The 15,593-nt window shown below is 35.4% G+C and overlaps 1 protein-coding gene across 2 annotated transcripts; it reads right to left on the reverse strand.

Moving 5' to 3' along the window:
- Window positions 1–43: 43 nt before the first annotated feature.
- Window positions 44–13,151, reverse strand: LOC137923460 (synaptic vesicle 2-related protein-like). Of its 2 annotated transcripts, none has more exons than XM_068766722.1 (12): window positions 13,077–13,151; window positions 12,437–12,539; window positions 11,155–11,316; window positions 9,883–10,045; window positions 9,099–9,220; window positions 8,386–8,606; window positions 6,349–6,503; window positions 5,008–5,119; window positions 4,225–4,412; window positions 3,374–3,472; window positions 1,242–1,369; window positions 44–163 (listed from the first exon to the last, which is right to left on the reverse strand). In XM_068766722.1, exons 2-12 carry the CDS (start codon window positions 12,531–12,533, stop codon window positions 111–113), a joined length of 1,500 nt encoding a protein of 499 aa, XP_068622823.1. In that variant the 5' UTR covers window positions 12,534–12,539; window positions 13,077–13,151; the 3' UTR covers window positions 44–110. The 2 variants fall into 2 exon arrangements, with proteins under 2 accessions (XP_068622823.1, XP_068622830.1); XM_068766729.1 differs by having other exon boundaries at window positions 12,437–12,543; window positions 13,077–13,138.
- Window positions 13,152–15,593: the final 2,442 nt, after the last annotated feature.

The raw sequence follows: 15,593 nt of genomic DNA on the forward strand, positions 1-15,593 counted from the left end.
CATTCGAGGAAGGATAAGAAAGAAAGAAAAGAATGTATAACAATACTTTAATACTAATTTTAATTAAAGATTTATAAAAATAATCCTTATTGCTAATAACAAATGATTCCTTATCCTGTATTTCGATGGTCCTTCGGCAAGAGCGTGCACAGCGCCGCACATACTGCAAGGAAAATGTAATTAATTGTTTTAAAAAATAATGCCTTATTAAAATGTAAAAGATTAATTTTGTTTTTTGTTAATTATAACCAGTAGTGATCAATGGTAGCTTAGCGTCCTCTAGGACTGAGACTTGAGATCGCGTAGGTAAACACGTGTTGAGTGATTTAACGGTTGTAGTTGTGTAATTCGCATCGTTTGCCGCATGCGCATTTATGAGAGGACTGGCGGGCGGTGCACTTTGTTGCACGACTACTACTACATTGGCGGAAGTAGCTATATATTGGTCCTTTTCTTACTTAGGATAGACTTCCGCAAAATAACACCTGAATCCATTAGATACATGTATATGAATACAATAAATAACATAATTACATTACTACTCGCCTCAATAATGAATGACGGACACAGTAGGCTGCCAGCATTTTTAAATTTTGCGAAACCAATTTCAAACAAGTAACAAAAATGAAATTAATATTGGACAATAGAAACAACAAAATGCAGAAATAAATTGTATTAAATGATAATAAAATGAAATATAAAACCAAAAATCTGTAATAAATTAGAAAATAAGTATACCATGACAATGTTAATAGTAAGTAAAAATAAAAAAAACTAATGTAATTTTTTTTGTGAAAACTAAGAAATGTGTGAAAAGGATGAGGCGATGAACAAATGGCAATCAGAATGGAAGAAAAAGACAAATCGAATTGTAGTATGAAAGAATAGAATAACAGACTATGTGAAGGATGATAGTTGAGAATAAAAATAAAAAAAGACTGTGCAAAATTAGTACAGATAAGAAACAACCCTGTCCCAAACCAGACACATTGCTACTATATATTCAGGCTGCTTTTAATTAATTCTATCCGAAATCTACTAGTCTTGCAATGCACAAAATAGAAAAGTTATCTTTGCTTTTAATCGATATTTATCATTGCGATATTATCTATATTGTATTGATACGTAAACACGCTTAATTTTTTATGAACTCTGACAAGATAATTATTTCCCAGTAGGATAACATATATATAATATAACGCTAAACATTTAAAAGATAAAAAATAAATGAACGAACTCACAGAACAGCATAGAAGAGAAGCCGTAGAACGTGAGACAACAGGAAGTTGCGAGGAAGACGCCAGCGGCGTTGGCTCCAACCACGGAGCCGATGCGGCCGAACATGAGTACTGCGCCCACCGCTGTACCCCTGGTTGAAAGAGATTGAAAATAAAAAAAATAATTTTTTTTTTCATTTTAAAGACGACTTTTTCGTAAGCATTTGTGATGGTTTACATCATGGATGCACAGACCGCGACCCGCTGGTCGAATACTGGTGGCCCGCCGACAGCAAAAATAATACTCTCGTACATTCGGAAAATATTGAATTCTAATTATTATCAATTCTTTATTGTCTTTAATTACCTTTACTTCTGGCGGCCGGCCCGCCATCAGTTCATGATTTGGCCGAATGCCCCCTAGTTTTAATAAGTCTGTGCAACCATGGTTAACATTATCCATTACATAACATATCAGTTAATTATCTAATTTAGGTTAAGGATCCCTTGTTTTCTCTTTGTGTCCTAAGAGTTTTTGTTTTTTAAATAACTAATATGACAAATCTCAGCTAAAATTTATGTTTTTAACATCAATTTTAGCATGGTATGGAAAGACCAAAGGTTTTTTATCTTATCATTTATTAATTTATTTATTTACTCAAGTCATCTACAGGCTACATACAAGGCCTACAAACGCGCCATTATCTATAGTTCTAGAAAAGCCCAAAAAAAATTCAAACTAGTTTTTATTTTGCGATCAATTTGTCATTAATACATTGGATCACACTGAAATACGTTTTATTTATTTATAATTTCTATTGGACTGTGACAGATCAGTTGCCTGTACGGGATCAGTCAGGACAGTTACAAACATAAGGGTGCATCTCATTAACAATCAGTAAATGATATTAAAATTCAAATAAACACAGTGTATAAATATATCGTAGTAGTGCATAAATGTACATAAATATGTTTACGTTTATTGTATATCAAGTTGTATGAATCTTGTGTAAACAAGCATGTGTATATCACATATGAGTAGCTTAGACGTTGTTATAGACCAGGGGTGAGAAACCTTAATAATGGAAGATCGACGAGTCAATTTAAATTTAAAAATATGATGTAATACTTATTAATAATTTACAAAAAATAATTTTTATAAGTATTAGAATATGAAAATAACCAAAATAAAATGAATAATAAAAATAATAAGGTTAGAACATTTTAATCAGAAATTTGACTTCGTTTTTTAATACGAGCGTAAATATAATAAGAAATCAGTTTTCTAGTCGTGCATCACTCAGTGTTGTTCTGTAATTATTATTAATTAAATGTTTTGGTTTAACATTTACCGCCATTTTGTTATAATTAATTTTATAACAATATATCGACGAGAGAAAGTCGATAAAAAATACAATTTTAGTAATTGCCGCGTGTTACTAATCCCTGTCATACAATACTATAAACGTGGGAAAACCTTGCTACAATACATATTTGCACACGCAATAAATGCAAAGTTGTAAATTAAATAGCTGAGTTTTACTTTTAGATTATTCAGATATCTAAACATGACAGTATATGATTGTTAACAATTATTAATTGTGATGTGTAACATAATTGTCAATTAACGTAATTGTAAATTAATTGTCGTGGTTTGTTTAAATTATTATTCCTTTTCTATTCTCTCTTCTGTTTCTATTCTCCTATTATTAATCTTAAGAAAGGAGGATAGGTTATAAATACTTGTTTATAAGTAAAACATTATTTGACTTTTGGTATACATTGCGTTTAAGAATGTAAGTCATCAGGCATTGATGAATCAAGAACTTTTGAAACGTTTTAAAAAGAGATGATGTTAGCTTTGACTGACATCACCGATATTATTTCGGTGATAACTCTTTATGTTTGAAACTTGAGTTACGTGAAACTTATATTTGACTAACACCGTAACATTGTTTACAGAAGTTTGAACTCTAGCGGCACATGTGAGATGTTGCGCAATTCCGTAATTTTCATTTAAAAATATTGAAATTATTACTACGTAATTCTTCTATGATATGATAATCTTTCAGGGCAGGAAGGTAAAAACCTTATTAATACTTTGTCGTGATAGTGTTGTACAATCCTTTGATAATTAGACATATCTTGCCGTTTACCTCAAACTAGTAGGAAAGAGATGCACGGCGTAAGCTGTCAGTGGCCCGATGCCAAGCGCAGACATTTGAAAAGCCGACATCGATATTCCCGCCAAGTACCTGAGAAACATACCATAATATTGTCACTTTTTGTCATGTTAAGGTATTTTAATCTCTTATTACTTATGCACAAAAAAATGCACGAAAAGACCAATGAAATAAAAAGTACAAGAAAAGAAGAACCCAAAAGAAACACAATTTTTTCTTCGATTAGTTTCACAAATATCCTTCGTTGTCATTATTTCAGCCGTAAATCGTCCACAGCTGGGCTTAGGTCTCTCTGAAATATTTCCCATAGTACCATCTAAAAGCGGCCTGTATCCAGTGAACTTCATAAATTTTATTTAGTTTATTATAACTATTGCCTATTTAATTGTTTCGCCTGATTATTTTCATTTAATCTAGGCTATCTTTGATAAAGTGCATTTTTATAAATCTGTATTAAAATATGTGTTGTTGTGGAGTTTCTTCCTGCTTCTTCTACACAACTATAACACCTTGCGAAGCAGAGTCAATAATAAAATACATAAAAAAAAAAAATAGATAATATAGTTGACGATCAATAAGAGTTCTGTCAAAAGTTCTAATGTTTAATAAACTAATTTTATCTTTTAATTTATCTATTGTCTTTCATATAATCGGAAGCGGTATAATTGATGTAATCTTAACATTACAATTTGATACATCATCATTATTTCAGAAATGACGATTTCAGCAGGATATAGACCTCTTTCATATATTTCAAATAGAATTATTTGAGACATGTGCTTATATTATTACTGTAACCAATATATAATAATCTAATGTACTACCTGTTTGTAGCGAGCTGTGACGTAATACATGCTGCACCAACCACCAAGAACATGACAATCAGCTGGATCTTCTTGGACACAGGGCTCAGGCTGATCACCATCACCAACGTTCCATATATCAGCGTCGATGCCACCATTATTTGGAAGGTATCAGTGGATATCGCGTCGTTGCATGCTTTACCGACCGCCTAAGTGTATAAAATACATACAAATCAATGAAGTAATATATTTACAGCTCATTTGTAAATAACACAAAGTTGAAAGAGTTTTAAATTAAACTGTAAAATAAAAATCATTATTATTTACAGTCCCTGCCGACTTTATATTGACAGAAGTTATTGTCTTTTTGCATTCCAATATAAAAAACTAAACTAATGTAATATTATTTCACAGAGAGCACATTAAACAGGGTGGGGAGGAGTTGAGTAATTTGGCGGTGGCGGTTGTGTGATTCGTATTGTTTGCCGCATACGCATTTATCAGCGGGCTGGCGGGCGGTGCACTTTATTACACGACTACCACTGCATGTGCGGAAGTGGCTAAATATTGGTCCTTTTCTTTCATTGGAAGTTTAAAAATTTTAAAGCTATTTGCTGACTAATGAGCCATACGTTCAACAAATTCAAAACTTTTACACCTATAAGCAATCACGTTGTATATTCGAAGATTGAATACAAAAAAAAGTTTTTAAAAAGGGACTATCTCATCTTGCTATCAAAAAGCAAACATATGAAGAGTACAGTGACATCATCACCAATGTATGTTTATATATTTAGTACATACCGTAATATTCACTTGCAAGTTTATGACGTCACAGATGGTGCCCTGTGCCGCACTAGTGGGGTTCAGAACTTTGTTGATAGTATCTGGCGTGAACAGATATAGGCCGTTCAATCTGGAATACATAAATGCAAGTTTGTTGTTATTATCATCGTCGTTTTAATCTTAGAAGGTCCTGATGGACTTGGCCAACCCCGGAAATGTCCAAAAAGACCAGTTGAGGACATACATTGAGCGACCTTTTTTTCCGTCAATGTCGTCTGTCTACCTTGTGGTCTCTAACACTGCTCTTGCTGGTGCTTCAGGCCCTTTAAGTGTAATTATTTAAGATGTACAAAACATTTATTGACAGCAAATGAACAATACTTTCACTTTTATAAATATAACTGATCACCATATCGTCGTTTGGATCACAGACCCCCCCCTGCAAGTCATAGAACTGCCCCAATGATATCTATGGAGGGATATATCATAATTGTCACGCTTGACAGGTTGAATGTTCGATCGCAGTATGGTATTGTTACAAAACACGAGCTACAGAACCCTCTAAAATAAACACGGAACCCTAGGATCAAAAAGTGCTGTAAGCACGCATGACCTTGAAATTATTTATAGATTTTTGCATACAGTTCTCGGAAATTCTAACCGAGTACTATCTCGAAGTTACTAGAACCTTCGTAGTATAAATAGGTGTAATTCCCATGTCGAAAGTTAAGTGTTGTTTTTCGAACTATAAGATCTACGATTAGTGATACAAAGTAACTATTTGGTAAGTTATTAGAACAGTGATTTCTTGAGCGATTTGGGAACGTAGTTTGGACTAAGCGAAGTATTATTTGTGTTAAAAAAGGGTGACCATCTGATTTGTGAATAAAAGACTCCTTGTGAACCAGTGGTGTTTCATTTCGAGTTAGAACTCACTGTACGTAGTACGTAACAGATATTTACCTTAGCCAAAGTAGAGATAGCTGTACCGTAGTAATCGTGTTTGATCTTGAATATTTCGGAGACGTGCTTAGCGAGACTGCCCTGGGTGTTGATTTGGAAGCGAAGTTTGGACTAAACGAAGTATATCTTGTGTTAATGATAGGTGACGATCTGATTTGTGAATAAAGGACTCCTTGTGATCCAGTCGTATTTAATTTCGAGTCAGAATCCACAGTACGTAACAGTATTATGCTACGCAGAGGACGTTGCTACCCATCCCCTTGAAACTAGTTTGCCGTGCCAAATCTATACAATCTACAGTACATTGTATCCCAGGAATCAAATCCAAGACATCACGATCGCAAACCTCAGTTCTCTATTATAAGGCTACAACTACTGAGCATACTGTATACTCACAGCGAAAACAATCCAAACATGAGGAAGCCAAGGAGACTAAGCCGTTGCAGATGTGGCGGACGAAGCAGAGAGGATACATTACCGCCTGCGCTCTGTGCTGAGTCTCCTTCTGTATCTCTTTCACTCTCTTCTTCTGACCTTTTCAACAGCGTCACCTAGAATGACAATCAAATTAATTAATTTGAAAAAGGAATGTGTTAATACAAAATATCACAACGACGATGATAAACATTTAATACAGTAAATTTTGTTTTATACATACATCTATGTGCTGAGATATATATATATATTTATATATATATATACATAAAGAAGTTAACATTAGAAGATTAATTGCTATTTATCGGTTGAGCAGCGATAGCCCTATCGTTGAGGAACTGAAACTAGCGATCGTATGTAAGAAAAAGACCAATATTTAGCCACTTCCGCACACGCAGCGGCAGTCGCCAGCCCGCTGACAAATGCGTATGCAGCAAATAATGCGAATCACACAATCGCCACCGTCAAATCACTCAACACGTGCTTCACCCCTCCACGTGGCATCCTCAGGAGCTATGCCACACCGATTAGTGCCAAACACAGAGTCCTGCTTTGTTGCGTGACTGCCGCTGCATGTGCGGAAGTGGCTAAATATTGGTCGCTTTCTTACTTAGGATGGACTTCCGTAAGGTAACGCCTGATTCCATTAAAAAGCGATCGTATGTCGCATTATTATTCATACTGTATGAAATGGGTTGCCACTTCTGATAAACAAGTTTCCACAGGATGAGTAGCAGCAACCTCTGCGTACCATAATACCACACTGCGATCGACAGCCCACCTACCAGCGTGGCAATTATTGGATATCCCCCACCTCTGGGATAGGTCACATAACACTGTAAGTAATAATAGGGACATCCTCGGAATTTCGCTGCGAGAATCCGAAATGAGGAGACGCAGAGAAGAATCAAGATCATCGACGTTGCTCGAATAATTGTTCGTATGAAGTGACAGTAGGGCACATCGATCGTGCAACCAAATTCTGTTGGGACCGAATTATTTTCGAGTGGCGACCAAAAGTCGGTAGACGCGGCGTAGGTAGGTCCAACACTAGATGGACCGAAGACATAATTAAGGATGCGGAGAGTCGGTGAATGCCGGAAGCGCAATCCATTATATTGGACGTCCATCGGTAGAGGTGTCTTGTCCGTGAAGATGATCGCTTCTGGCTGTCTGGTTCCTAGCCCCTAGCACCGTACTTACTACCAGACAACGCAGCACCAGTTATCATTACGATCTCTGAGTGAAACATTTGTCTTGTAGTGTGGGTTCACTACACAGCATATGATAGGGTGCATAGAATTAATATACTTTTTTAATGGTAATGAATGGAAAATAAAAGTCCAGGTGTAGCACAGATCAAGTTGTAGCGAAATAATCACAGTTGTCAAAATGCTTTCGCTTATCTGTCAATCCATCGGTCTACGCATGCGCAAAAACTAAGGACGCGCGGCGTATGATTTGTAGGCGGTTGTCAAAACCGCGTCTCGCGCCTAAAAATATTATGAAATAAAAATGGCGAACGGCATCAAGTAACATATGTGTTGTGTTTGTGAATTTTTATTAAATCTTTATTGCTCGATGGAATATTGAATTAAAGACTATCTTATATTAATTTTGTATCAATGTTCAATATGCACAAATAAGTGGTGAAAGTTTTATGTAACAAGTTATTTCAATCGCACGACAAATAATTTATTACGGCGTTGGTGCATCTGAAGTTGTAGGCGGATGACCTTTAAATAAACTGTCTATTTTTTATCCAAGCTTCTTAATTTTTGTGCTCCAGCTCGTTAGGTGTTGTCTCTAACATTGCCTACATAACCTGTTAAACTCCACCACAAAATTAAACCGCAGTATATAGCTAAACAAGAGTTTCCATTGTTACATTGGTTCCCTTATAATATCTTGTCTATTTTATTTAAAGCTATGCTAACAATAAAAATCTCCTTTTGTTTTATCTTTTAAAGGAAAATCGCATTAAATTTCATTACTCACAGAAAAGGTTTCACCCTCCAATCCAGTGTTCACAGAATAAATATGCCTCAGCACCTCCAAAGCCTTGTCGTTTTCCCCCTTAGCAACGAGATACTTGGGGCTCTCTTTTATCAGTGTGACAACCAGAGCAGAGAGCATCAGGGGTAAAGCGTATATCATCGTCAGCAATCGCCATGGCTTCAGGTGACTCCAATCATTTGACAGCACAGCCCATGCCAGAACTGTTACAGGAAATGACATTGAAATCATATTTTTAAATATTTAATTTCTTCAAAGGGAAAAACTAGTTTTTGGTCAATTCAAAGATAAAGTTAGAGAGAATTCTGTCTAGTTTAAAATTCTATTTTTGTTTATAACACATGGAAAAACAGTTTCAAATCTATTTATAAAGGGTGATTGGAAATAGGTAGCAAAACCTACCACCATACGTTAATTGACATCGAATGCAAACCAATCACCTGTATATACATAAAAAATATATGATGCGTTATATTTTACATTAGTTATTTTATTCAAGAATTTTTAAATAAATGTTTTATTTAGAATTCGTTTAAATTTGTCTGTATTTTATCATCATCATAATAATTTCAACTCTAGAACGTCCACTGCCAAATATGTCCGAGGTCTTTGTCTAGCGTGTTCTGATCTTAACAAGGTAATATGGGCTTGTGGGTCGAAATGATATTGATGGTGATGAATTAACTAAAACTCACTTGGAGTTAGTGAAGCAGACAGCATCATCAGAGCATTGCAGACCAATAGAGTCACGTCACGTTTCTTCCTCGACATTACTTCCCCGGCATATGCGTAGCAAAGAGAAGAAGGGCAGGACAAGCTGGTAAGTATTTTAAAATTTGCTTTTTATTTTATTATAAAGGCTCCAGCAAGAAGTTATACTGGTGAAATATATGATATGAGTTCTAGAGACAAAAAAGAACAGAACAACAATGCCCGAAGATAAACAACGGCATATAAAACTTCTCACTCGGCATCGATCTGTCCGCTTCTGGTTTACTTAACGTCAATGAAATTAATAGATTGAAACTAAATCAGATGATTTGATTAAAAACTGACGCATTGGTATTCTGCTATATAAAATCTGGCGTCCATTTAATACATATTATTATACAAAAGTGACGTAACGAAAAAAAATATGTACTATCACTAGCTGTCTACGTTGTTAACAGTTTTATTCCACGCCCTATCATCTATAGACGCAGTAAGGAAAAGACCAATATTTAGCCACTTCCGCACATGCAGTAGTAGTCCATATATATATATACATTTACAGAGGCCTATTTACACTATGGTCGTCAGATACACGTGTGATGTGTCCCGTTCAATGCCACTTGAGACAAGCAATTCTTCGAGCAACATTGATAACCTTGGTAATGATTACGACAACGCTCTACAAAATTCAACCTGACTAGTCATTGCCATAAAACTTACTCTTCTGCCAGATGTGCCTGCGATTTTATAAAAAAAATCATTACTTACAAGAAGGATCCAGCTAATTTACAGAGTGCGAATGTTAATAACGTTGGCATAAAAGCTGCTATGAAGCCTAAGAAACCGGCTAACGCTGATGAAAGCAGCAGAACTGGTTTTCTTCCCAAAGCATCGGCCGCCCTGCCCCAGAGAGCAGCCGTTAATATAATGCCTGTGAATTAAAAATAGCAATTATTTATTCTTGTAATTTAACATGATGGTTAGCAGGCGCTAAATGAATGCATTTTATATGTGCGTTAAGTGGAAGTAATTTACCGCCTGACTACGTTGTCTCAGAGGATAAGAGACAGTAGATATTGAAAGAGAAGTGTTCACATATTTACAATTCACACGACCCAAATACAACGACAGCGAGCACCCCACTGTTAGCTTCAGAATTCAAATCGGCATTCAGAATTTAATCCATAGCCGTGGTGGCCCGCAATATGGAGCGTGAATGCTAAAAATATTATCGAAAGGTAACGACCATGATCACGGACATAGGTGAGACCATGGCATATCATAGTGTGCGACAAAATTTCCAAAATGGTCATAATATCTTCAAGGCGATATGACGCATGGAGGATTGCCGGAACGAAAATAATTAACATTCATAACTTCATTTCATATCTATCATCTAATTGTAAATCCAAAATTAAACAACAATATGTTAGGTATTACGTACTTAATAAAGTTTATTTTATATTACTCTATGTGTTTGACTGGTTTACGTGCCATTAAATAAATAAAAAATAAAGAAAAATTGCAAAAATTAAAAATTGTTTTCAACATTTTCCCATGATTTTCACTTCGCAAAAATTTTTGAATGTAAAATACTTTAAGAAGAGATATATTAAAACTATATGTATCACTTTTTGATCATAACACCAAACATTTATACAAAAAATGTTACATTTACAAATAGATACAAGTAGTCGATTCAAAACAAGCATATATAGATTGATAGGTTATACATTTGCCAACAAAAGGCTTTAAAACTTTTACACCTATTTTCAATCATCCTATAAAAAGGGATTACTATGAAATATGCCATATAACATTTGGTATTGCAAAATCTGCAGGGATAGATAGTAAATAATAATTAATTTAAATATATGGTAATTCTATTTTCGAAAATGCTATTTCTTTCTGTATTATTATTACATTATTTTTATTTCTAAATCTTAATGGACAGCATATTAGCTATAAAAGCACCCTTTTAAGACTTTGGCACGTATGAACAATTATCCTGTATATATAGAATGTAATATAACACGTTACCTATATTTGGAATGGAAGCGATAATTCCTCTCAAGTGGTCTGGCAACTCCAAATCGCAGGCGGCGGACGGCAGTAAGAAAGAACAGCCTATTATCTCCAGCAGTGAAGCTGCTAGAGTAAAGACCATTACAGTGCCGTGGAAGTATTGATACTTTCCAAACCCTGCAACAAAGAACTTTCTAGAAAAACTTTCCTAGAAGCAATGTTCAGTTACAATTGGACGTAGTTACGTCGCGAGTAGGGTTCCTATCAAATGGAAAGACGTGGACATCTTGGTGAACTTTGGAGTAAGAATATTCCTCGGCAGACTTGTCAATGACAATACAAAAAAGGAACACAAAACTTTATATGTCCATTAAAATCAATTATCCCATTATATATTGACCACAGATTTAGTGCACCTATTAATATGAAAAATATACTGTGTAAAGAAAATTAAAGCAAAGATCTTTTTAAATTGATTACACTTCATATTTTATATTTTGTTTTATTTTAAATTAATATTAGATAATGATTTATGCAGGTATTATCATAATTATGTGAACTAAGAAACCCAATACCAATAAATTTATTTTTAGCGAATACGATCTATCAAAAGTTATTCTTATATCTTCATAAATATATAGACCTATCTTTATAAATATATAGACTTATACTGTAGTAGTAAGCAGTGGTTCGCATTCTTTTCTCATCTACGCCAAAGTAAGAAAAGGACCAATATTTAGCCACTTCCGCACATGCAGTGGTAGTCGTGCAACAAAGTGCACCACCCGCTAGCTCGCTGATAAATGCGTATGCGGCAAACACTGCGAATTACACAACTGCCACCGTTAAATCACTCAACACATGTTTCACCTCTCCACTGGGCACCACCACCTACCATACACCGATTAGTACCAAACACAGAGTCTGAGTTGACTCTGTGTTTGGCACAGAGTAATCGTAATCGGTGTAACACAACTCCTGAAGATGCCCCGTGGAGGGGTGAAACTTGTGTTAAGTTATTTATTATCAGCGGGCTGGCGGGCGGTGCATTTTGTTGCACGACTACCACTGCATGTGTGGAAGTGGCTAAATATTGGTCCATGTTCCACATGTTGCGACCAAAAGTTTAATTAGCCTTATTGGGCTATGGCAGAGGTTTATGTCCAGAAGTGGAAGTCCGACGTCTAAAAATATGATAATGATGATCAGTCACGTCAAGAGTCACCCACCAACAATGTAGTGTTTTAAATTAGTGAATGTATCTACCGTGAATGTATCTATTAGTGAATGTATATACCTGCCAGCTCTAACGCCTCCTCGAGATCAGTTTCCATTTTCTTTCTTTCAGGTACAGGCGTTTGATTCTCAACACATTCTTTTCTGATTTCCATCATCTAAAACTAACTTTATTACGTTATATTCTTACAACGACAATGAAATGTAAATATTTTTTTAGTTAAATAAAATCGTTTTGTTAACATTAATTGTGGTTACATAGATTTGCAAAATCTGATACGAAGTAAAGTCGCAGTGGTGGGATAATTTAATATTTGGTTGGGTAGGAAGATGGGTCTGGTCGGTGACGGTAAACACCAGTGCTTCTTTTCTATAGCCACCTAGGTAGGTGGGGAACCTCTCGTTCTTGTCTTATTTTAAGAACAGGTCTATTATTATCGATTATTTTCTCTCTTTCATCCTTCACAAATATCCTCTCTTTCTTCCTTCTTATTCTTACAGCAATCGTTTACATTTAATTTATACATCACATTCCACCCTTTGTATATATTCACTCATTATTATTATTCTTAATTTTTATTTGATTTGCTTCCATGTTTCTTTTCGCAGTTTCTTCAAGTTCACTAAGATTTTAAATTTTAATGCACAAGTCAAAACATTAAAGTTCAAGTTATTCTTACATCAAAAGTAAATAAACTTACTCAGTTTAAAAGTACGTCGCAAAATTATTGTTTATCCGTAAACTATTGCGTATCAAACACACGCCTCCTCTGGTCTGTATGGACGACTGTCTCTCATTAATTTCGCCATATCTTTTGTTTACAGTACAATTTGTATTGTCCGTACTGCTTATTGATAACTGCCAACTAGCTGAACGTTACGGTTTATTTGTTTACGATCCCATCCTGATACCGCGCTGACTAGAGTTACCATATTTATTTGATATATTGAATCAATGACACATTGAAAGAAACATCAATTCGTTCAAATATGCTCTGCTAAGCAATTATAAAACTTAGATATAATTTTGAGACTTATATAATCAAAATTGCAATGCAACTAAATCTAATAGGTATCAAATTTTACTTAAGAACATCAACCTAAGGGACGCGATATATATATCCCATTCCAAAACTCATTTAAGAATCAAAATCATTTACATCAAAAATGAAAGAAGGTAACTACTTTCGATTCTATACGCCTCATTTAAAGTGTTATTGATTTTAATTGTATATGTGTGTGTGTGTATATATATATATACTACTGCGAAGTTCGGTATGTTGATTCTACTGAGAAGAGCTTTACAAGAAACTCGATTGTTACACTTTTTAAAACCAATTTTACTATTTCTATTAACATCAGCTTGATGATATATCGTTCTCATGTTTTCCTCGTATATAACATTTAAAATAAGGTTTTTTATTCAGCATCATTAATCAACAACATTATCAACGTTGCGGGAAGTCGCTGAAAGCGGGCGGAAACTTCTTGGTTTTTTTTTAACCACATTTAACACAAAATATTTTGTTTTCATCTAATCAGAAATGGGCCGTTGGTGCCAAAAGGTTCTGTGACGACCACAAGCCGGTAGACGCGATATAGGCCTATACCGCCCCCTCCCCCAAGACCTCCGAAGGCATAATCAAGGTTGTTTGATGTGGGAACGCAAGACCAACCATCGTGGTGATCTTCGGGAGAAGCCTATGCATTGCAGTAGATCTATCGGCTTATGTAGATTAAGGTTTTGAAATACAAAATCCTGCAGATCAAAAAGCTTTTTACAAAAATTCACAACACCAGTTTTTAGCGAGCAGCCGCCCGCTACTCCCCGCGAACAGCGTGGGCGAACCTTGGTTGGATCTGGATCCCTCTTCGGCTCGCCTGTGGTCCACGCTGCTGTCCTAACCCATAAGCACACTCCAGCAACACGCGCCGTCAAAGCTCTACCGCGAAGAGCCTTAGCAACGTGCGAGCGTCCCCGTGCAACTGGTAGGCGCCCAACCAGCTTTTAGTTTCTAGTTTTTAAATCTAGTTCACAGACCCTTCTGCTCCGTGAACTCAGTAACGATGAAGCTGTAAAAGCCTTAGGGCTAACAGCATTGACATCTTCATAAATAATACAATACACAAAAATTCATGATGGCGTTATTTGGTATTTCTTGTCCACAGAGCATTTTGAAATGATATACTTACCATTATTCATGTCATTTATTTCACTGATTTTTTTACAAATAGAAAATGTATTAGAAAAAATAATTTGGTTTAGCTCACATATAACAATACAAAAAAGATCTGGATACATTGTAATATGTCAAAGCTATTTTTTTTATTTTAATACTTCCACTGTTTACTGTACACACTAAATTACATTAAATTTGAAAACGGAACCCCTCTGTTATACTATCCGCTGCGTACTTTATCTGTGTAATTTAAATGGTCGTTGAACAAGAGGACACAATGGCTAGGTTTGCGAACAAACATAACCTTTAACCCTCGTATTTTACAATTAATGTCCTTACTTAGTCTATAAAGTTGCAAATTGCACTTAACGTTGATATCCATATATTTATTATAGTAATAAAAATGTTATTTATACATTGTAATTGGATTATTAACCTTATAGTGTTCTCTGACGGCGAATATGAATGAAGGCCACTCTCAGAGAAAATATGTGACTTCAATTATTGTTTTTGTCGTTTTAGATTACATATAGATATATTTATCTATCATTTTATTTAGTGGATATTTAATAATCAACAGAAAATTTATTACAAAAAATTTAATACGACAACCAAAATAGTAAGTCTGTGGATTCCACCATCATGATTAGGTATCTAATGGATTCAGGCGTTATTCGTTACTCTGTGTTTGGCACTAATCGGTGTAACATTACTCTTGAAGATGCCCCATGGAGGGGTGAAACACGTGTTGAGTGATTTAACGGTGGCAGTTGTGCAATTCGCATTGTTTGTCGCATGTGCATTTATCAGCGGGCTGGCGGGCGGTGCACTTTATTGCACGACTACTGCTGCATGGCGGAAGTAGCTATATATTAGTCCTTTTCTTAATCATGATTAGAATTTCACTGCAAGGCATAAGTCTCCCCCAAAAATCGCTACAGTATCTTGTGTTGCCCGCATCTAGCAAGTTCACGTATCGGGGTGGAGGGGGGTGTTTATCCACCGTGTCTACTAGCTAGTGGTCGTCACTCCTGAAAC

Source organism: Battus philenor, unplaced genomic scaffold (genome assembly GCF_028537555.1).
Source record: "Battus philenor isolate CCGP_79_NKW_IND1 unplaced genomic scaffold, ilBatPhil1.0.hap1 SCAF_10, whole genome shotgun sequence".
In the NCBI taxonomy this organism is placed as follows: Eukaryota; Metazoa; Arthropoda; class Insecta; order Lepidoptera; family Papilionidae; genus Battus; species Battus philenor.